Source organism: Mixophyes fleayi, chromosome 6, assembly GCF_038048845.1.
Source record: "Mixophyes fleayi isolate aMixFle1 chromosome 6, aMixFle1.hap1, whole genome shotgun sequence".
In the NCBI taxonomy this organism is placed as follows: domain Eukaryota; kingdom Metazoa; phylum Chordata; class Amphibia; order Anura; family Limnodynastidae; genus Mixophyes; species Mixophyes fleayi.
The window spans coordinates 19,418,368-19,442,995 of NC_134407.1; the positions used below are offsets into that span (position 1 = coordinate 19,418,368).

The following is a 24,628-nucleotide window of genomic DNA, read 5'->3' on the forward strand; positions in this document are numbered from 1 at the left end:
GGCATCATTCCATCCAGTGTTCTTTAATGGCAGTGACCCAATCATTCACAGGGCGCCATCCCTCACCAAGGAAAAAAGGGGAGTCAGACAGTGATGACAGAAGACACGGACTGGTCTGTGCCGCAGCAGCCGGCATCACCACGGGAATTAAACGTCTGTAACCGGCTGTTCTCACAGCCAAGGCCTCAACGCTAACTAGGGACTGCCAACAGCATACATCGCTAAATCAAAAATGACGGCAAATAGGTCTCCCTGGAAATGTTTCTCCCTTGCCCACTATTTCGATGACAATTTATTAAAACCAAAAAGATTAGAACGGCTTACAATTTACAGAGTTTCAGCTTAAAAATATACAAATAAAGGGGAGCTCCAACCTCAAATGTTATCAGAGGCCCGTGATCTCTGGCAGAGGTACCTCACCAGCACTCCACAACAAGAACGTTGTCTCCCCATGGTGCTGATCAATGTGGATTGTTGAAAATTAACATATACCAGTGTTGGCTAACCTGTGAGACTCCAGGTGTTGTAAAACTACAAGTCCCAGCATACCCTTTCAGCAATAAGCTGCTATATATCGGCAAAGCATGCTGGGACTTGTAGTTTCACAACACCTGGAATGCCACAGGTTAGCCAACACTGACATATACAGTCATCTCATAACTAATTATTACTGACATCAAATTTACTTGAAGCCAGCAGCTAAGTATCTAAAGAGGAACTCCCCTACTTTGGGGAATTAAATATTAATTCCCCCCTCAATCAAGGATATATGAAAGTTCACCTTTCATAAAGAAAAATACACTATTACCATCATTCTAAACTCAACCACGAGACAAAGAAATGACAATTTTACTGGTGGGGGGCCGGGGTGCATGAATTGAATTTTTGAGTCACATATTAAAATATATTTTGTTTGCTGTTGCAAAAGAATAATAAACACCTTAACACGCTTCAGACGTGCATATATTTACGTGTTGTGGAGGACAGCATTAAATTGACTAAACAGAATAATGTCTGCTCCTGTATTTGTATACTTCCATCGTCATTATGTGCGGGCATCGATCATCAAGAACAACCGCAGGCGACAGAATCCTAACCGTAGGCATTTAAAAACAGCAAAACATAAAGGTGCTATATAATTGATGTTCATCGTCCCAAACATGAAGTTACTAAACCAACATTCCTTGGACTCAGCGTCGTTACTGCAACACCTCCGGTATGGACGGAGCGGCCCTCTATACCTGTGATATTACTCCCACATTGCTTATCAGCTTCCAATCAACCAATAAGCAGCTATTTTATTTTTTTTATCCGCATAAATCATTTGGGGATGAGTGATATGGGGGGGGCGAGGTCTTTGTGTGTCTTTTCCTTGAAGCCTATCATGTTGACCTGACACTATCAGCATTGGATAATGCGGACCTTGGCTCTAAGTTGATAATTTATTGGGCGACAGCTTGCGTTCCAGCTGGGCTGCTCCGCTATCCCTAAATTACTATAACGTCCCATACGGTGCATTGTGCAAAGTGATAATGTGAATAGGGCCAAGCACAAACATATGGCAGGGGAAGTGTAGAAGAGGAGGTCAGCGCTGGGGATGCAGAATGTAGAGTAACAGATAAGACATCATGTATTTATAGGATTTCCCTGTAGTGATTGGGTGCTGCCCACGTCCTCTCTACTTCCATCTCCCGCTTCATCCCCTCTATATAAAATAAATCCATGGTAATAATTTAGCTCTAATCGATCCAACGCTTACATTTTACAGTAAATAAAAAATGTACAAAATAAAATAAGGTGTAATGTGAGCAGTATTTCACCTGAGCCTATATGATCCTACCCGTAAAGGCCTAAATATTACAAACGTATTATTCTCAAACATGAAGAGATGTTAGATTCTAAAAAAACTTAAACAAACAAACCAAAGAAAAACCCCACTCCAAAACGTAAACTTACATCATATTTGCCAACTCTCCCTGAATGTCAGGAGACTCCCTGAAATAGGGGTGATCTCCCTGAAGAGTCTGGCATTCTCCCTGATGCTGAGCCAGTACAAGACATGTTTGGCTTCGCCATCTGTGGCATGATGACACAGTTCAGAAATTGTGTCCTATGTCCATGTATTGATGCCTATGGGGGTGGCCATTTTCATGGAGACCAAGATTTAATTAAAGACTGACAGGTAAGACAACATGACTTCAGTAATGGAGACAGAAATGTAAAAGACACTTCAGTCTCTAGAGATTCATTAGCTGCTTTTCTTTAATGCACAGTTGCCTACTCTCCTGGAATGTCCGGGAGACTCCCGCATTTCTGGGAGACCTCCCGGGTGAGCAGGGCAACCTATGGTTCTCGCCCCCACAATAGATAAGCTGGGGGGCAGGTTTAATGACTCAATATAGTGTCATCTTAGCCTCGCCCCCTGCTGCAATTGGCCAAATTGTGACAACCGTTTAGAGGGCGGGGCCAAAATGATGTGATTTGTCATGCCCCTCCCCCCCGCCTTCCCCAGGGATCTCCCTGAAGCCAAGGAGGAAAAGTGGGCAAGTATGACTTGCATATGAAATGAAGACATTAAAACAACACAACACATGTTGCTTTATATGAAAAAGCTACTAATAGCATTCAGTTATATAGACATTCCCATACCTTACTGAGCCTGAGGTATTTAATATATTATTTATATTTGATATGCAGCCAAACGGGATGACTGACAGGAAGTTTGCTGTGCACAGGGACAATTTCTTCCCCCTCACAACAACATCTTCATCTCAAGTACCTACAGTCCTGATATCCTCCAGAGACTCTTACCCATGTTTGTGAATGTGATTAGAACTTTATATACAAGATTTGTATTTTAGGTTTAGAGCCCCCTTGTATATTATAAATGAACAGAGAAAAGTACATAAACATCACGTACTAATCGCAAAGACAGTAGGTATAAATGGAAAACAAACACCAAGCCGTAAACTGTATCTGAGGTTTTTATTGGTTCCATATAGCATTGCACAATATAGCAATGTTCTGTGTAGCATTGCACCATATAAATCAAACTTGCCTCTCCCTTCTTGAACCACGGCCTCTAGACATTATCAGAAATCCCATTATCTCCCTCTGCCCTTCAGAAAATAAAACTCAACTGTATAAAAATACACAAAACGTCATCATACAACTTTTGTTCTAAACGGAAAAACTAAAAATCGATAAAAGAGCTTGCACTCCCTAAAAAGGTGCCTATTTGAAAATGTGCAAAGGCTAGGTTTGTAAAAATAAACAAAACACATATACATTATGAAAAAAAAAAAAAATACACCAGTGAATTTTAACCGCCCAGATATTAAACCCCCCTTCAGTAGTCAAATCCACTTGTCGTACTTGCTACAAGCTTCTTATCCGTGTGATACACATACTATATAATGCTTCATTTCATAGGAATTTGTCTATACTTTACAGATGTCTCCTACTTGACCCCTTACAATGCATAACAGGGTGCTGGAAAGGAACGGTCACGTCTTAAAACAAAAATAACGGAAGAGAGGGTTGAGAGATTTGGTGTGATCTGTGTTCCTATCGATGATCAATGTCTTTCTACTTATAGGTAGGCAAGGATGACTGTGTAACCGCTTAGGTAGGGCTAGTCTGAGATATATAATTGAGGTCTTCATTGTGGTTTATTGTAGCAACTTTATTTTTCCATTATTTAAGGAAACTGCTTTGAAATAGGAGAAATGTCCACAGAAAAATGGTAATACTGCTCGGTCATCTGCAATCAGCACCACACACTGAAAAGTATGTAAATAATCTAATCTAGCCGTTGATGTTCTCCGAAAGGTGTTTTAAATGGAAAAAGTAAAGCCGAGATTTTTATCGACGTGAGAAAGAGCGCCGTTAAATACTTCCGAGCCTCGGAACCTTCAAATGAAAATAACAAACGGTATATGTCTTAAGTTCTGCCAAGAGAATCTGTACGTGAGTGTGTCTTCAGCACAGATCCATCAGCCAATCAGAGCACAGCAAAGCGTGCCACGCAATCATCACGAGGGAATCAAATCTCTTTTACACTAAAATAATGCAGCTAACAATTGATCGGTTTTCGATATTTTCTGAATGTAATGCTATGGTCATTTAGATGTTATTTCATTTGATCAGAGCACAAAACTCAAATCACAGCACATACCCGGGAATATTTGTTCTGAACTTGCAATATTTGGCTAAGTTAACGTTATATTTTAATATAAGAAAACCTATTCTAAGGATGTTCCACTTCAGACTTCGGCAACCTGTCCGGCTCTCCAGCTGGTGTTGCACTACTAATATCAGCATGTGCTGCTAGCTGGACTGCCACAGGCTGCCCAATTCTCTCCTAACTGATTGACCTCCTTAATAACCCTAGCAGTGACTGACTGAGCAGCCCACAATGCATTAAACCTTGCATTGGTACAATGCACCAGCCAAGTGCTGCATAAATAAATAGTCTGCCAATATGAATCCGCACGTTGATTCCAAGTTCTAGTGTATAAAACCACATTCTCTGTAAACAGTGTTCAAGTGACTCCAGCAGCACAAAAAAAAAAAATAATGAAAAAATCAACTTGGAAGAAGGCACAAAAATGTTCTCCTAATTGTGGCATCAGAATTCGAGGTATTGGGCGCCTAGGCGACTCGATCTCACGTGTACTCTGTTTTGCGGATGTAGGTGGATGGCACGTACCCCTGTCTCCCTTCCACTTCCGCCAACCACCATTCGTTGTTTCCATTCAGATCTCGGAATTCCAGGATCTTGAGTCTCTGATTGGCTGTGACCGACAGTTCATTTGGAGAGCGAGCTTTAAATGTGTATATCGCAAAATACACCTAAAATGACAACACAAAGAGACAAATTATAAAGGTTTGTATCGCTGATTGACTAAAGTAGCTTCTTGTTAAAAACATTCCATACAAAATTATGTAGCGGAAGTACAGAGTCAAAATCAACCAATTACAGAAGACAGTCCATCTTAAACCACGTACAATATATGGGATACTGCACCTTCCCTAGAGTGAAATATAAGAATATATAATATATTGATTTATACTATGCTTACGTTTCGAAGAAGGTGGTGCATTGCTTATCATAACTAGTAAAAAAAAATTGTACCATTTACCCTTTTTTAGTACTTATTATGTCTAGCTGATTAATATATTATAATTTGTTATACTGCGATAGCACTTTATGAAATAATTTATACTACTATAATATAGCATACTATACTATTTATAATATGATTTTTTTGTTTACATGATTTATGGATCATCATCATTTATTTATATAGCGCCACTAATTCCGCTGTACAGAGACCTCACTCACATCAGTCCCTGCCCCATTGGAGCTTACAGTCTAAATTCCCTAACATACACACACACAGATTGAGAGAGACTAAGGTCAATTTAATAGCAGCCAATTAACCTACTAGTATGTTTTTTGGAGTGTGGGAGGAAACCGGAGCACCCGGAGGAAACACGGTAAGAACATACAAACTCCCTAAAGTGCTAACAACTAAACCACCGTGCTGCTCATATTATGTATCATATCATTGTATCTATTGGTTTGGTTCAGTAGATATTGTTACACAGATCATTAGTCAGATCTTGGGAGTTAATTGAGTGCACAGACTTAAGCTGGGTACACACTACAGAATTTTCCACCAACTTTTTATGCCGAGCGATTTTACATGCGATCGCTCGGTCCATGGACTGCATACACACTAGCCTTGTTTAGGACGATAAAGGGAAGAGCGGACGTCCCTTTAGCGACTTTTTACAGCCATGTTGTCGTGAGCAATGACTGTAATTTCGTACTCACTGTTGTGGATCGGCCGGAAGTTTATACACACTACACAGCGGAAACGAGATTGGAACGAAAATATTAAACGGTATGACCAACCAAATGAGGCGACAATCGTCCATTTGGGCAGACTTTCGACCATCGTGTCACTACACACACTGACCCCACTTTTGAACGAGCGGTCGTATGTCGGCTGATTTAGCCGATTATTGGACGAAAACCGTGTAGTGTGTGCCCAGCTTAAGCCGCGAAGTGATATATATATTAGATTGGATATATGGAATGTGTTAGCGGCTGGTTCTTTTGTCTATCAGAATCCGTGTAAAGGTGAATCTTTTAGGACATTTGTTTGTTTTCCTATTTGCGCTAAGATTGTTATGATATAGATATCCGCTATCCAGCTATTGTTTTCAATTTTAGAACATTTTTTTTAAAATTTATTTTGGTCAATCTTTATCCCTTCAGATATAGATCAGAATGGGATAATAGCTCAGTGTTAGATCAGGAGGGTTCATTGTTTAGGTAGGAGATACCGTATTTGCACACATGCTGTGGTTGAGCATTGATTGAATGTGTAAGTGGAGATTGTGTGAACAGCGCTGTCATTGGCTATTAGTCAGTTGTTGTCACTGATTGTGATGGATGGGGCTGGTTTTCTAACTTAGATCCATCTTCCAAATCTTGGATACGAGTTTGGTGCAGTTATTGTAATTGTAGTTAGAGACGATGTAAGTAATGTAAGCTGTAAATCTAATAATTTTAGGAGGGCTTATGATACATAGTAACTCTCACTGGCATAATATAGAGCTTTATGTACATTTGCATTCCAGTAGGAATAGACTTGTGAGCGCAGCCCACGATTTTGTGTGCATATGGCTTGTTCCTCGTGGACATTGATTATTGATGAAGTATTGTTTATGTACCAATAAGTTAATATATTATCTATTTCAACTAAGCAAAGTGTGGTTAGTTTAGAATACATTGGTTATTTGTAGGAGACGATCAGGAGAACAGTTTGCTCAACACTAAGCATTAGAAATAAAATCCTTTATGCAATAGACAGCAGAGATTTTGGTGCTTACCCGAGAATGGATTAGCTTTCCACACATACTACCCCTGCTTAACCAACATACTAAAGCTAATATAGGATAGGACCAATTTGATTGTAGAAAACTGAGGACAAACCATACTCCTGACGAAGTTCTAGGAACGAAACGCGTAGGGTAGTTGTCCTCACAGTTTCTTATTGCTATACATTTGTACTGTCTGTATAACATTCTACATCATCGTACTACGCTACTATTGTGGAATTTTTCGTCCAGACAGAAAAGGAGTTCCACATTGGAGTTAGTATCACTGTCTATACAGTTAAGCGCTAACGTTTTTTTTATCTCTTGTAAGGGTTTTTATTAGTATTTGGAAATAAACTTGTTTGGAAGATTTTAGGTGGCCGCCTATACGGTCTGCATTTCTATTTATAGTGCAAGACTTTTATTTTTTTTGCTAAAGTGATTTGATTGGATTCATCCTGCCAAGATCAGCATCAATCAAGTTATGGTTAAGCTGTAGTTCATACTAAAAAAAAATGTACGCTACTTTATTTTAAAATCTTGATTAATAGATTTCTAGTCACTATCATCGTGAGCACCCTTTATCTTTGTAATTTCCGTTTTGATAATATGATGAGTTAAGAATATCAGGGAAGCCTGTGGAAGCCCGTGGTAGCAATCAACACTGGATCCCAATTATAACAGCTGGAGTCAGTGTAAGCCAATATGAAGAGCAGTTTGTAACCCTTTTTTACACTGACTATGATGCAACTAAAGCAGATGCTACCTTTGAACACAAATATTCGTCTTGCATATTCCAATGGAAAAGATGATGATTGCTCACAGGGGATGCGGTCAATTTTCAAACAATGAAAATGTAGTCAGTTATCCTGTCGACATGAATATGTTGGCAGGCTAAATACAGACACTTTTATTCTGGTGACGGCTTCAAAATGTCGACAGCGTGATTGTTGACATTCACAATGCAGACAGTATATGAGCAATACCAGCAGGCCTGGCGCCTAGGCAGCCAGAATCGCTGACATTGCTTTTTTAATGTCAGCATTGTGAATGTCTACAATCACACTGTCGACATTTTGAAGCCGTCGGAATTTATCCTGCTGACATTTTCATGTCGACTGTACGTACCCAACCCAGTCACAGATATCCATGTACTCTCTACTCTCTTTTTAATATATTTTATATTGTTCAAGTAATGTGTCGCATGTAATTCTCAAGGTCATTTACATATTTATCTCAGTATTCAGAAAAATAAAGCTCATTCAATCTCACCTGGTTCCCCTCTAGTTCAGAACCGTCTGCCTCCAAGTCGCTGCCCATCGGTGAAGGAGCTTTTTTTCTTAATGCTTTACGATTGGAAGACAAATACCCTTTGTCTCCATTATTTTGTAATGCAGAGTTATTCCCATTTTCTGGCTGGCTGCCCCTTCGTTTGGGTTCGGTCTCTTGGATAAAGTCTTTAGTGATGGTGTTCTCTCTTAAATAGCCTTGCTCCTTTTCCATCGCTCTTGGATGAAGAACGGAGTCCGTTTCACAGCACTTCCCAGAGGTCAACTCAGCAGAGGAAGAGCCGGCTTTGGATGGAACGTAGGAGTCCACATGGCCGCTACTTGGCACAGAGGAGTCCACGGCAGATTTCGCGGTGGTGAAAGTCACAGAGGAATTACTTGGGTTGATGGATAAAGTGCTGTTGCTGCTCTGCCGCGAGAAGTTGGGTGATGAGCCGCCGTAACCAGACTCATTGGAAGAGTGGCTGCCGATCGATGCGTCTGAATGGCTACGCCGAGGGTTATATGGCTTCAAGAACGAGCTGTAAACAAAGCCCTTCGTCACTGCGGAGGGAAGAAAACGGACGATTCAGAATGTGCCTTTATAAAATCCCGACTGAGCCACAGATAATAAACAATAGGGTAACAACTTATTACACAACCTTGTGACTTGTGTTCAGTAGGAGAGCGGTTACATTCCAAGTTGGTCAACCTGGAACAACCATCTGCTCTCCTGATAAAGGGACCAAGAGTCGTAAAACGCGTTGAGACGTTAATGTACACATCACACAGAAATAAGACTGCCGACCAGTCTCCCGTTAACCCACCAACAAAATACACAGGGACAGGTAGCAACAATCCCTATAATGCTTTTGTACCCTAATGTATATTTTACCAAGAGCTACCAAACAAGGTAAGAACCTTTATGAATGCCATTTTTGGCTAAAGTCTTGGTTAACATACATTTATTGCAGCTGTAAATAAATTAATTCTACCAACATTCGTAGTCAATCCTACCCCCGTGGCAGATAGCCTCCACCGTTACCGGTAATGTTCTCTAATGGAATGGGGAGTGGTGGGTGCAGATGGCTGGGGTGAAGGTTGCAGACAGTTGAGCACGTTCCTTTCTGCTAACCTTCTGTTCAATACAACATCAAAATAGAGACAAGGACAAACGTGCACATCTTACCCCCATTGTCTACCAGCCACCGGTTCTGACTGCCCATTGGATCCTGCTGTTTTATTACCGCAACCAGATCCCCCTCCTGGACAGAAACATCCAAATCCTGTGCTGCGTTGAAGTTGCGATCTGCCTGGAAAAGTTTTTCTGGTGGGTACCTAGCCAGTAGCAGAGCTCTGTGTTCATCCAGCTGCACTATGTACTTGGCCTGTAAAGAGAAAATAATGCAGTTAGGAGATAGAACCACCTTATAGATAGGACCCAACATGCTATTCCCAAGTGACAGCCACACATCACTCACAGGGCCCGGTACGGTCTTTCTGGCGGACTGACGTTCGATCGTTTTCCTCTCGAAAGGCTTCTTTACTGGCAGTGGAGGGTTCTCTGGGAAGAAAGTGAAGACCTGGAGCTGCTGCAGAACCTTACTGTGCTCTTCTTGGAACAAAGCAATGAGGTTTCCCTCTCGTCCCCCAATCCCCAACAGCTGGGAACAAACACACACAACATTAGCCAGAGTTATAGACACACTTTAAAAGATATAGTTTAATGTACCTGCTAGTGGAAATTATATTACAAATCGTCCTATAATAAGTAAGTGTGCTTCATCAATACTAAAGTGGTGTCAATACAGATATTAACAGGAGTTAATACATGTTTATGTATAAATGTGATAGCGCCCCCTACTGTAAATGATGAGGAGCGTACCAACATGGTGCAGACCGAGTGCTTTTCTACAAGGTCTCTTATACAAGGCCACGGAAATCTATGGTGACCGCTAATATCTCTTATAATTAACAGTGGGGGTGCATTATCTCTCATCGCAGGCAAGTTGTTGTATTAAAAACTTTAGCGGAGACACTTACCATTTATACACACATTATATACAGGAGTTTATACATATATTAGCAAATCTTGTTTATTATAAAAAAAAACAAATATTGCTCTTTAAGAAAAATCACCACTAGACTGTTAATAAAATGTTGTAATCCTCTATGAGTGAATCTCACCAAAGTGGAGGATAAGAGATTATTATGTATTATAGAACAAAGGTTGTAGCCCAATCTCATAAAAATTAAACATGTCTGCACCCCTCCCCAGAGAACAGTTCAATTCTGTTGTGTTTTAATGAGGAGATGTATGTTTACGAGCGGGGCATGTGAAGTATGGTCCCTTTCAAGAGACATAAACGTCTATCACAGTTTATCTAACCAGGAAGAATTCTATTTATTATTAACTGGACAACAATGACACATTTTGTTGAGAAATGACTGCCGTGCAAACGGAGACATCTGTACATTTATAACTAGAATAGGTTCGTTTACAAAGGTGCAAATTTCACACTGAACACACAAAGCTTATAGCAAGTTGCATGCCAATATACAATGGTAGGAAAAGGGAAGCCTATGGTCTGTAAAAGTGCTTTTGTCATTTGCAAACAAGGTTAGCTTAGAAGCGGATGTGACTTACAGCTAGAAGGGGTTTCAGTTCCTCCAAGGCCAGTTTGACGAAGTCACAATGAGCATTAGCGTAGCCGCGCACGCAGCAAGCAAACAACTCTTTGGCATAGTTGTGAAATTTGGGCAACTCGTCCAGGAGCTGGGCGTTCAGAGCTTCGTAGTTATTCCTGGCCGACTGAAGTTCATCCAACGTCCTTTTGTCCTTCAACTTTTCCGCTCGCTCGGTGCAGTTGTGGAAGTCCAGCAGTTTGTCGAATCGTTTCTGCACTAACTTGTGAGGGCCGGCGAACATGGTGAGGAGCTGGTTCAGGGGGGAGATCACCAAATTCTCCGTCCTCTCTTTCTGCACGGGAGAAAAGCAACATTTACTTTAAACCACTGTCCTGCACCGACTCGGGTATTTGTGCATGTATATGCGGGAATGAGTGTAACCCAGTTACCCTAAAATCACAGATTCTCTCTCTCTTCACTATTCTTTTGGTTCCATTCAGCACCCCTTATTGGGAACATGTTGTATAAATAGAGGAACAGCTGTATTTTCTAAACAGAGTGAGCAATATATAAACCACTTCTCTTTTACCCCATAGTGACCAGGGATATTGTTTAATTTTGTGACCAGTCACATTTCAGCAGTCCTGCTAATGTTTAATACAGGAAAAATTATTCCCCCCCCCCCCCCCCCCCCCAAACACAGCTACTAGATTTGAAAGCAGACTTTCAGACTAGTTGCAGTGCTGAGGCTGGTTTGTATGCAGAGCATATAAGAATATTAGATATTAGATATATACAAACATCAGAAGACAGTGAAATGACCGGTTAGATACACTTATCTACGCAGCGGACCTAACTTTCAGTAGGAAAAGAAACCATCAGGATTAACTTAGGTTAAATAATAGTCTGCAGAAGGTGGAGATATCCTTTAACTTGAAAGTTTACAAATTGCTTGTATGGCCAAGATAACAAAACGTCAGCCATCGATAGCTAAGGGATGGCACAGCTTTGGGAGTACCAATGTTATATTTAAGAAGTTTTATGAAAACACAAAATGTCTCATTGCCACTAATGACGACTGCTTGCATTTTGTAAACTGGTTGCTATGGGTTAAATCACTTTTTCGCACAGTGGCCTGTACACAAGTTTTCATAAATATTCTTAATTTGTACTTTTAAAGTAATTAATTACCAACATCGTTATCTACCTGTGTGACTTTTACAACTGTTTTATCTGCGCTTAGGGCGCACCCAGAGCATCTAAACAGACTGCAATATAAACAAGTAGAATTATCAGCAATAAACCATAGGCAGGTATATATGTGCACAGGGTTTAAAGGTCGCTGCTCGCAAGGCATTAAAGTGCACTTGTCGTCTGCATCGAGCGGAGGCAGCCATTTCTTTTTTTTGGGCATTTGATACATTGAAGACGACAGCAAGGCCACTCACAAAGTTGGTGAAAAGCTTTTCGCTGATGTGACGGTGAGCTCTCTGGAACTTCTCCAGGTCACTAGTTCCTTTGTCCGAGTACAAATCCCACATGCTCATCGCTGCCAGAACTTTCACACAGGCCGATTCCTAGAACACACAAGTAAAGCTGGTGAATGTCGTTAGCCAGAGAGACTGGCACAGAACACACACTGTCTGCCACACCGGGACCCGGCACAGGGCTGTCCTATCACATCAGCTAGCCCCCAGTTATGTCACCAGGAAACGTCCCAAGAGAGTGTATAGGAGCTATGCGAAAATAAGGATCAGCGGCTTCTGGCTGAATGATCGGTCTTACAATAAAGGATTTACAATAAATAAATAAACAGCAGAAACAAAGTTGCTTCCGGATAAAAAATAAAGAAAAACATTTCCATACATTGTATATTCCTTTCCACTCCTTGCTTCTTGTGTATCATTTCATTTTTAACTGGTCTTGTGCAGGACCCTCTAACATTTATGCAAGTTTAGATCTATACGTCTGTTTTTATATATATATCCCAAACTGTAATCTCCACAGCGTGCAAAGCTTCTATATAATAATAATAATAATAATAATAATAATAATAATAATAATATAATCTATTCTACATTTACAAACAAGGTAAATACATTGGATAATGTTAACAATAACCAGGTGTAATTATGTTCTGCAGTGTCTTCTGGGTAATGGATGATAAAATGATCTCTCCCAAGACATACCAAACCTTGGTATGGAGGGCCATGGCTGCCTGCCTCCTGTAACTACAGGCCCTGCCCACGCACGCTGCGATATCACAGCTGCCACATAATACAGCATCACCACAAACCAACTGCAATGCCGGAAAATCAGCTCATCTAAATTAATAGGATAATTAATCGGGCATGGCTGAAAATCTGAATGGAAGAGGACTACTATCGGCCTTTGTGTAACGCCTATAGCGTTACTGTATCGTGGTCCCGTGTCTCCGGTGACCTCGCCTGACGGTGTCCTAGCTTAATGAGGATAGCGCCTCCTATAGCAGGGGGATGGGGGGTGGGAAGCTTCACTGCACGGCAATAAGGGGAGTCTCTGGCATCGCGGGCTTAGGGGTTGGCAGGTATTTCGGAAGACTCAGGGAGGAGGAAGATGGTCCCGGGTCCCCGGCACATGCAGTGATGGCACATTTTACTAGACTCCAATAAAGTGGGAAAGAGCCCCCATTTATTAAGAGCCCCTGAGAGGAGGGGTGACAGTAAGGGGTTAAAAGTTATGAAAGTTGCAGAGGGGGATCCCCACCTTCAGGGGTACACCAGAAGAGGCACCAGAGGACATGACAGCCACACTTGGACAAAAGGGGGGAGAGTACCCACCAGCAAGGTGAGCATTTAGATTACAGTGCCTGGAGAGAGAGGAATGGATGGACAGAGAAAGCCCCTTGGAAGGGGAGAGTGTGATTGGCTATAAGTCACATGCGATGCGAGAGGACACTGCGTATCGCACTCTTGTAAAGGGGACGGGGGGGACGGGAAGGGGGGCGGGGTGGAGTCGCTGTAACTAGGCAGTAGGCTGCTCTGGAGGAAGAGAGTCCCCACAGTGACTTGTAGATGGTCCTTTGGTTGAGTAACTAACATCAAGTGAGGCAGAGTCCCCGGCTAATGGGATATATTGAAGAGTAACAGTCAATGAAATGACACCAGCTGCTGAAGCAGCGAAAGGTCCCTGGATATTGGGAAGACACCTGAAAGTGGCGTTGTGAGAAGCATCAGAGAAGCTGCAGTAAGAGGATCCCTGTGAGGGACGGGAGCACTGTGGCACAGAGAATCCCTGGATAGCGGGTTGTCAGCTAATCCCTGCTGGAACATAAGTATGAACCTCCAAAGTATGCCCATTGTCTGCTGTCAGCTGTTAAAGAGCCAAGCAGTTATTGAATGTGTGGAACTACTGCACCCAGCAACACCAGGTATGCAGCTGTGTAATTACACATAATGGGCTCTGCAAGTACTATGCAGGTGGAGTAAAGGAGTATTGTAAAGTAATGACATCTGCTGAAGTTTATGTGCTGGAGGAGTTGGAGAGACGTTGAGCTGGTAACCATTATAATCTGTGCTGGAGGAGAAGGTGTTGAACATAAAATAGGTCTGACGCCTGACAAGGACAACTACTGCATTGTGCAACACAGGCGTCCACTCCGTGTTAATTGAGTTAAAACAGCTGAGCATTAAGGGGCCCCACTGGTTTGCGGATGCCATACCCACGCCAAAGCCGGAGGGCAACAACAAGCAGGCACCACATCGCATCATGGTTCCCATGTAAGTGACCACACAACACATGACCAGCAGGGTACGAGGTCATCCTCATCCACTAACAGGACACAGGAAAGCTGGACGTGATCGTGATCTTATCTGGGTTAGGTACCCACATGTGTGGGGTCAAGCAGCAGTATCGGCCTTTGTGTGGACAACATTGCTCCGCTATAAACAGAGGCGACGATGGATCACCTTTCCCACGCTGTATATACAAGTCACTCAGTACTAAGGAAGCAACCAAACAGTGAAATATATTGATTTATGCCATCATACGCTCCTGACTGTTTACAATCTCAAAGGGCAACCAAACTACCTTTCCAAAGGGATTATCCTAGACCTACATATTCCGTCAGGTTACTAATTAACATTGCATTGAGGACTAGGACACCGGGATCTCAGCGACCTGGACATGACAGAACATCTTCAGCTAAAGATTTACCAGGCTGCTATTAAAGGCCTCACCCTAATGTGCTGGAGATAGACGGACAGGTCGCGGATGAAGGATTTGATCAACCTCTCCTGCATTCTGAAGTTCTTCTCCGTCTCTTCAAAGGCTTCATCTTTGATCTGTTATACATGAAGTCAAAGAAAGACATGGTCAGTGGAAGGCTGAAAGCGGTTTGTGAACAAGACCTATATAAGGGTCATTATGAAGTGATGTGCTCACAAACAACTTATTTTTGCTTAGATATGACATTAAAGAGTCACACACATAGTGGAGGCAACCATTTTATAAGCCGAGCTATTAATCGTTAGAATGCAGCCTATCGGTTCACGAGAAACCAGGGGCATCACTGGGAGATCAGAGACAGTGTGACCTGATAGGCTGCATCCCGGTGAATACTGGCGGTTCAACAAATAATGTGGTTTCGCCATATTATTAGTGCAGATGGAGGGTACAGTCTAATAGCTGAACCTAAAAGGTACTACCTGGCAAACTAATAGGGGGAGAGGATGACAAGAGAGCAGGGGGAGTGGGGAGAGGAGGACAAGAAAGCAGGGAAAGGGGGGAGAGGCGGACAAGAACGCAGGGGGAGGGGGGAGAGGCGGACAAGAGAGCAGGGGGAGGGGGGAGAAGCGGTCAAAAGAGCAGGGGAATGGGGAGAGGAGGACAAGAAAGCAGGGGGAGGGGGGAGAGGATGACAAGAAAGCAGTGGGAGGGTGGAGAGGAGGACAAGAAGGCAGTGGGAGAGGGGAGAGGAGGACAAGAAAGCAGTGGGAGAGGGGAGAGGAGGACAAGAAAGCAGTGGGAGAGGGGAGAGGAGGACAAGAAAGCAGTGGGAGAGGTGAGAGGAGGACAAGAAAGCAGTGGGAGAGGGGAGAGGAGGACAAGAAAGCAGTGGGAGAGGGGAGAGGAGGACAAGAAAGCAGTGGGAGAGGAGGACAAGAAAGCAGTGGGAGAGGGGAGAGGAGGACAAGAAAGCAGTGGGAGAGGGGAGAGGAGGACAAGAAAGCAGTGGGAGAGGGGAGAGGAGGACAAGAAAGCAGTGGGAGAGGGCGACAAGAAGGCAGTGGGAGGGGGGAGAGGAGGACAAGAAAGCAGTGGGAGGGGGGAGAGGAGGACAAGAAAGCAGTGGGAGGGGGAGAGGAGGACAAGAAAGCTGGGGGAGGGGGGAGAGGAGGACAAGAAAGCGGGGGGAGGGGGGAGAGGAGGACAGGAGAGGAGGTCAAAAGAGCAGGGGAATGGGGAGAGGAGGACAAGAAAGCAGGGGGAGGAGGGAGAGAGCAGGGGGAGGGGGAGAGGAGGGCAAGGAGAACATCTAACTTACGGACACAGAACAGGCTGACTCGTCATTACCTGAGGGGAAAGTCCAGTGAGATGCTTTATGTGGCTGCTGACCCGGTTGGATTTCTTGATGATTGAGTGGATATTTAGTTTATATATTTTATCTATTAAACTTTCCTCATCACCTTTGCGGTACTTTACAACTGATAGAAGAAAAAACAAACAAAAAAAAAATTCACAGTTTTGCATTACTTATGGGTAATAAATAAAACATCCTGAAACTATTTACATTTACAGTACTTGTGAACTTTTTAAAGGTTAACTCCCCCAAAACGGTAAAATTATTTCATATTATTCTATCCACATTTTATTTCCACTTGTCACGTCTCAAAATACCTTCACACATTCTACTTTTCTCTCTCCAACAAAAAATTCACTCTCCGGCATCCCATCCCCTACAGTGTGCCCATAGTTAGTCCTAGATTAATCCCGATTCCACGCTCTGCCTCTGAGCTTAAATAGCTTCCAACTTATCTATAGATATTATTGAGGATAAAAAATTAACACAATAGGAGCTCTAACACTAGCCTAAAACATGATAAAAATGTCCCAACTTCAGCGCTCCACAACTCACCCAGATCCTTCCTTCTCTTGTACTCATTTATATTGACGTTAATTTCCTTGGCGGCTCGCACAGCCTCTTTAATAGGGGTCTTGTCTGGGTGGGAGTCGGGGGTCGCTCCTAGAAGTTCCATGAGGAGCAGAGGATATCGCATTATCCGCTGCACCGGCTTGATGAGGAACGAGCCCAGGTTTATATAGTTGGTGCAGCCCCTGCGGAGTAAATTACAACGTTAGAGGCGGTTTAGGATTTATAAGATGCTAAAGAAACACAAGACTTCACAATTTTATATATAGCAATTTATTTGGAGTGCTATGTGTTCCTTTCTTAAGCTACATCACCTGCTTGGCAATGGCGATTAATATGGTTTCAGTAATGCGGACCACCCTCATCTAGAGTGCTGATTTCATTGCATGTAGGTGATAGATGCACTTTAATAAAATTTAATTTGTTTGGAATAAGCACAGCGGTATGTCCACGCCCCTTCCTAAGTATAAAATAATGTGCTTTGATAAGAATCCTATGCCAATGCAGTATATGAACATTTATTTTGACATTAAAGAGCAAATAGGCCACTCCTAATGAGAAGAGGAGAATTCTGGGAAATTCTACTTTTATGGCAGTAATTTCAGTTCATTATTTGCCCACTGGTGGTGTAGAGCATAATGCTTAGCTAGTATCAAGACAGAAACTCCAGATAGACTGTTTCACCCTTACTAAAGCCATCACTGCAGACTAGTTTTCAGCTCAGCATGTTAAATGCTATCCAACCCCTAAATAATTCAAATTAAACAATCATATCTGTTATTTTCATAAAGCTTCTGAGAACAGAGAATTCAGAGTAAAGAGACAATGAGGTACTCACCATTCCTGGTACAGGCTCCTGTATCACCCAAAAGAGAAAAAAACCAATTAGAACCCTAGTAAAATAAAACATTTTCATGGGAGTGTAAACAAAGATTTTGTAAAGGAATCAGCAGACAAAGGACATGGCATGCTTAGGATGAATGGCTCGCTAATCTGCTCAGAGCACTATCATTCTGGAATGCACCGCTAAGAAAAGGACAATTTAACGTAAAGATTAAAAACACGAAACTCTGAAAGAAACTACTGAAACAACCATAATACATTTGCACTAGGGAATGTTGAGTGAAACTTAACCCCTCTGACTGGCAGTGGGATGTAACCAATGTAATCATTTTCTGATTTATTTAATAAGAGAATATTTGTACAGCCGCAATCTTACTTGACAGTCTCGATACACTCAATCAAGTGTCTCTGGAACTTTTCGTCTTTGTCATAGGTTTCCAGCAGTGCGATGGTCTCCTCGTGATTCTGGCAATATTCCTTGTACACAGACTCTAATTCGATGTGGTGCTCGAGGAATATCAAACCTGGATATAGATAGAAAACGTCAGACCTGCTTTGCAGCGGTTTCTATTGCAGTTGGGTCTGTTAACTTTTGTGTTGAGAATAATCTGGGGCCAGATTTTGGCCAGCTCCGAGGCTGTGGGAAAATCAAGTCCTTAAAAAAAAAAAATCTGTGTGTCCTCTTGCCCATCTCTTCCCATGCCAAGATACCAAATATTACACGTCCAGAAGATGACGTTGTTTAGATGTCTAAGTGCTATATGCACTGTGGGACCTGCCCTTTGGTAAACGACACTTAGCATCTCAAAACATGAATTACAATACTAGAGTAGAAACTTTCCACTCAAAAGAACTAAGTAGCAAAATAAACTGTAAATGCTTTACTGGGTTGTACAACTAATTGCCAAAGAAGCCGAAGAGCTATTTCATAGCCCCAACCTTTTGTGTACATTTTTGCAGCTGTATCCAGTACACAATACCCTAGTTATACCATATACAACCTGCACAATACATCAAACAACACCGATTTACTAAAGAGACATACTCACCAACAGAGTCACAGTTCTCTAGAGCACCTAAAAATTTCTTCGTAACATCGACCACTGAATAGATGTTTCCAAACAATACCTCAAAATCCACATGCGTCATCTGTAAAAGATAGAAACATTTGCTTGCTGTGCGTATGAACTGCGACACGTTGCTTACTGTATGCAGTATTATGCTAATCCGCGGTATAATACTGGTGTAATAACAGCTGAACTGTGAAAATGAAAGATTCTAGGTCATCAATAAAATGAAAGCTTAAAAATAATAAACTAAAATAAAAAAGTGTCTTACACGCGTGGCCTGCAGGGGTACCATGATATGGTCCACACACGTCTCCAGGTCCCTCAGGTAATCCCTCTCTGTCTGTAACAGTTCCTCGATGACCTTTGACCGCTTCTCCAGCATCCTTAGCTCGGAGTTCTCGGTGGCAGACGCAGCAGATGGACTCTCCTCCAGTACCTCGGGCTGGGAGGACAGCAGTGTCATCTCTGCAAAAAGGAAGGCATTGTTCTGTAAATATTCTGCTAATCGGCAGACTGGAAAGAAATGAGACACTTCACAGCCTAATCATTTCATCATAAGTATAATCTTTTACATGTCTGTTATTGTAACAAGTCTCCGTGACATTTTCTTTTCTACACTATGTTGGGATCAACAGATTCGTTCTCCCGTATGGATAGTCGGGACTACTTGCCAACACAACTTTTCGTTAATTTAACCAAAATTTTTCAAACGTTAGCCAACTAAAAAGTATAAAACTAGACAATTTGCTAAATGAAATCAGTGAATAGAAGATGCCTTATTTATAATCTTTTAATAAGTGGCAGAGAATTAGAACCTAATCTCCTCCAACACCACCTGCTTTCCTTCCTAATCTACTCATCTCTTGACGCATAACACTTGATACAATAAAACACAACATTCATGCTATATTAGGTGGTCAGTTTATATTACTGCTTAGATACATACATCTGTCACCAAATCTTCTACCGGATTGTTGGCTGGGCAAACAAAGAGCAGCTGCCGCCATTTTTAAGGCATTCTGTGGGGTGTCATAAGGGGGGTGGATGTGCCAACACCTACCGCAATAAGTTACAAGTCAAGAACTTTTTGGCGCTCTCCTCTTCGTTGTGACTGCTATGGCATCCGAGCAGCCAGTTTAATAGTTCTCGGAGGCTTTCTAAATCTAAAGGATGACATCACTACCACGAGAAGTCTCCAATACCTCCTAAACAGGCTCCGCTGGTGTGGTCACATATCTAGAGCCCCCGGCTCTGGTTTAGCCTAGACTCATTAAATCCAGCCCTGAGGGTAACTCATAAGTCGTTATGAAACCAAACACTCCTTATGTTTGCATTAAAAATCAGGTGTGGGAAAGCTAAATGACCGTGGACTGTGTAAAGAGGCAAAGAAAATGTCAGAAGTGACGGAGAGATAAATAATAGTCAAAGTAAAGTAACTAAATCCACGGCCAGTGGACCCTTCATGCTCTCATAATATAAGGTATCACAGAGAAATATGGTTTTAAACAAGATATCATTGGGAAGCAGATAAAAGGCACGGCACAGAATATACAGGTAGGGGGTACAACTGTCAGAGACAGAACCGGTTTGTTCATAAGATGGCCCTTTCCCTGGTCCATGCAGCGATTGTATGCCTAGTTCATATAAGGCCATTATTAGAATGCTGGTATATGGGACAAAACAGAAACCGTGATATCGGTCAAGCAGCCACGGATATGAGGCGACAAGGACCCATCTTAGGGCAACTAGACCCCTGTGGATGTACACTTCACAAACACGAAAGAAGCAATGCGGCTTCCTCAGCCGCAAATCTAGTGGTGGACAAAGCTGTGCAAAACATGCAATCTGATTTGGTGGCAGAACAGGCCATTTGGCAGAGGTGCTTAATTCCACCATTACAATCTTTAGAGTTGGTTTTGCTTTCTTATTCCACGGAACGGCCATTTTGCACTGGATTTACAAAAAACTTTGCCTTTTGAGTAATTTATAGTCCATCAATAGAGCTCAGACAACAATGTAGATTTATTCTGCTCTGGAGAGTGGTTAATGTCTAATAAGGGGAATTCCATGAAAAATAATTAAGGCTGGATGCACCCAGAGCAAAGTGTGACATTCCACGGCCCAACACAGAGATGTGGTGGAACCGGAACCTCACTTACATAAACCTTTTCTCCAAATCACAGATCATTCAGAGTCATAATATCCAGCCTGTAGAGCAGAATGATTACAATCTACGAGATAATTTGTTCTATTACAAAATGGATACATACTATTAGTATTTACTAACATTTAAATAATCTGCAGCGCTTTACAAGTCAGGTAATGTGATTAAATGCTTGAAACCTGAGCAGTCGCCCAAAACTTTACATAATACAATTACACCCACAGACACAAGTGATTGCCATGTGCACATTTGCCTTGGCCAGAATCTCTGTTATTGTGAGGAAGTAGTCAACAGTTGATCCAATTTACCCTCAAGCTCCGAGAAAGATTGCGAACTCTACGGGGCAGTAAATCACTTAGCACTTTTTGGACATAACCTGTGCTAGTGCCAGCAACGGATTCAGTGTCCTCTTTCTCTACGCCAATATGTACATTGGCAGCTGAATTAGTTAGAATACGTAATAAAACATGTATTCGTAGAGTCATGTTGGGATAGGTCCTAAATATCACACGCCCGGATGCTTCCTTATCATCAACTTTCACACAGTGATCTGTAAGATCCTGCTTGGTGCAGCCACATTTAGTACATTGGGATGGTCTATAACCTGGGTTAGGTTTTTTCTACAGAAATGCATTTTACAACAAAATCATCATCATCTATTTATTTATATAGCGCCACTAATTCCGCAGCGCTGAACAGATAACTCACTCACATCAGTCCCTGCCCCATTGGAGCTTACAGTCTAAATTCCCTAACACACGCACAGACCGAGACTAGGGTCAATTTGATAGCAGCCAATTAACCTACTAGTATGTTCTTGGATTGTGGGAGGAAACCGGAGCACCTGGAGGAAACCCACACAACACGACATACAAACATGTGCATAACTGTAAAAAGGGGTGCATTTGTGAAAAAGGAGGTGCATGGAATCACAACACAGTATTTAAACTGCACTTTCGTAAATGACCCTAAGTTTGCTCATAACGTAAAACAATTTCTCCCTTTAAAGGAAAGTACCTTTACGGGTACATACGATATGCTAAAACAAACATGGGTTTTACAAAGCTCTAAAACAAGAGTACTCTCATGTCCTGGAAATGCTTGATTGTTTTTAATTAAATTGTTTCATAGCAGTATAAAGCACTGTGCTGCATGATGGCATCATATAAATAAACGCTATTAAAATTAATAATGAGAATAATTATTATTTTTACTATTCACTTGTTAACTAAGGCACCATTGGAGTACATGGCTACAACTGCACCCAAAAAGTAATATCTAAATATATAAGGTTCCATGTGTTTGAGGATTCATACCGATAGATTTTCGGTTACTGTTTACAGAAATATAAAAAAAAAGGAGATATTACCTATATATAGGGTATAAAATGCCTCTAATATTACTCAGTATGTGAAACACATTGTGGCTGATAAACAGCAGTCAGTAGGATGGGCGCTTTGTTAAAACCTTTGACACTGATAAATGATGCAATAACAATGATCTCCTAGCAACACAAACAAACAACTATTTCTCGAGCAGTTTCGCGTCCGCCTTTCTCAGCGATAACCGTTTTAAAAGTTAAACACGTCAAAGTCTTTGAAATAGTTTGTAACTGATTTAAATTCATCTCAGACCAGACCATCGGCACCAATTAAATCAAAATAGAAAACCACCACCACCACCACAGGACTTAACATATATTATTTGGCAATTCCTACCACCCTAACACAGGAACAGCTCTCTCTCTCTCTCTCTCTCTCTAAGCTGGAAATGACCGCGTTAAACCAGTGTGAATCCATTGTGCAGGGTTGCACTGAACAGCAGATTCTCAATGCAACCATTCAGGGTCATGCTTTCATTAGGCTTTTTAATTTCCAGTGCAATTTATATGGAATAGGGAACGTTGGCTATATAGAAAAAGGAATGAGGAAATAAGTAAAAATGACATTATGTTACATGGTCTATAATATCTATGTTTGCTTTTTCAGTTATTCAATTGTTATTGCTCTCCTCCAAGTCCATTGCTGGCAAATGTTTCAGGCCACTCCTTAGGGCTGGTTCAGACAAAGGCTTCTAGTGCAATTTCTCATGCTGAGCTCCGTGTGGAAAGTGACAGGAGAACAGTGCTCTAAAAACACTGCAAGTGTAGCAACAGTGATCCCTTTTTGCCTAAAACTGTCCGCCGTTCACATAAGCATAAGCCATAGGCTGCATTAAAATAGTGTAAGATCATGTACATGCAATTTTTATGAGCGTTTCCATCTGAACACAGTTTACGCTGCTGCCAATTTGAATGGAGAATCTATGCAAGTATAAATGATCGTGGTGCAGGTACTATTTTCAGAGTTTTTATGTTCTCCCCGTGTTTGCGTGGGTTTCCTCCAGGTGCTCCGGTTTCCTCCCACATTCCAAAAACATACTAGTAGGTTAATTGGCTGCTATCAAAATTGACCCTAGTCTGTGTCTGTCTGTCTGTCTGTCTGTGTGTGTGTGTTAGGGAATTTAGACTAAGCCCCAATGGGGCAGGGACTGATGTGAGTGAGTTTTCTGTACAGCGCTGCGGAATCATTGGCGCTATATAAATAAATGGTGATGATGATGAGTACTGTTCTTGTGTTATGTTTCATAGTGAAAGCTGTGGGGAAATGTTCTGACAACAACTAGTCCAACACTGACAAAGCCATCAGCTTAGTCATCTGTTTACAGCTGTAATACAGTTTCACCTGTTTCTCTGTCCTTTAACGCTAGATTGTAATCTCATAAATGCAGGAAACTTTCCCCCTTCTGTATCACTCTGTACCTGGTTCTCCAGGTTACCTAGCTTACACCCATATGTATAGGGCTAATTAAAAGGATAGCGCTATACAAATCCAATATAATATTAAGGTGCAATTAACGCTATACAAATCTAATAATATTAAGGTACAATTGCATGCTACGGTACTACATCTATTACCTATTATCAATAACAATATGATCTAGAAAGTTCAGCAAACCAGAAAATATAAACAAAGGAAGAAACTGCTGCTGATCACTAGGCGATTCATCCTGCATTCACTGTGAGGAGCACTGCTATGTAAAGTTAATGAGCGATATATTTTTTCATTGTGATTGTGCAGACGTTTCTGTATGGTAACTGTGGCCCCTGTTCGCCATGACGGACTCACCACAGTGACGAGCAGACGAGATGCTACTAATGACAGAATTATGGGAGGTCAATTTCTTTACTTTGAACGTAGCGGCCGATTATCATGCTAACTAAAAGTATACCTTTGGGGTGTAAAGGAGCATACCAGGGAAAGACTGGGGTCATTGCTAAATGCCGGTTAGTATTTAAATTTCCCAAGCATACTGGATAATAGACCTGATTCCTGGATTAGAATTCTAGCGATGGTTTAATTAGTGTGAAAAGAATGAGTGGCTGTAGCTGCAGGTCTCATTTACACCAGCGGTCCTTATCCTGCTGTAATGCACCAGCATCCAGACACACAGCGGTAACTCCAGACAGGAGTCATTACGTCCTATGCAGAAATGAACATGGTTATATACGGGGGTTATTAAGAAATCACATGCTGGGTCAGTGGTCTAGAAGCCTAGACTTACAGTTATGGATCAGTGGTGCGGTTTCTTC

The 24,628-nt window shown here is 41.8% G+C and overlaps 1 protein-coding gene across 2 annotated transcripts in view; it reads right to left on the reverse strand.

The window, feature by feature from the left end:
* Positions 1-2,971: 2,971 nt before the first annotated feature.
* DNMBP (dynamin binding protein) overlaps positions 2,972-24,628 on the reverse strand; it is a 97,953-nt gene continuing 76,296 nt past the window's right edge. For both annotated transcript variants that reach the window (XM_075215965.1, XM_075215966.1), the window contains 13 exons: positions 19,102-19,298; positions 18,813-18,912; positions 18,140-18,287; positions 17,759-17,776; positions 16,906-17,105; positions 16,344-16,474; positions 15,008-15,112; positions 12,239-12,367; positions 10,810-11,142; positions 9,644-9,826; positions 9,352-9,550; positions 8,167-8,726; positions 2,972-4,854 (listed from right to left, as the gene is read on the reverse strand). In XM_075215965.1, coding sequence (XP_075072066.1) covers positions 4,669-4,854; positions 8,167-8,726; positions 9,352-9,550; positions 9,644-9,826; positions 10,810-11,142; positions 12,239-12,367; positions 15,008-15,112; positions 16,344-16,474; positions 16,906-17,105; positions 17,759-17,776; positions 18,140-18,287; positions 18,813-18,912; positions 19,102-19,298 — 2,489 coding nt within the window. In that variant the 3' untranslated portion in view covers positions 2,972-4,668. The remainder of the gene's footprint in view (positions 4,855-8,166; positions 8,727-9,351; positions 9,551-9,643; positions 9,827-10,809; positions 11,143-12,238; positions 12,368-15,007; positions 15,113-16,343; positions 16,475-16,905; positions 17,106-17,758; positions 17,777-18,139; positions 18,288-18,812; positions 18,913-19,101; positions 19,299-24,628) is intronic.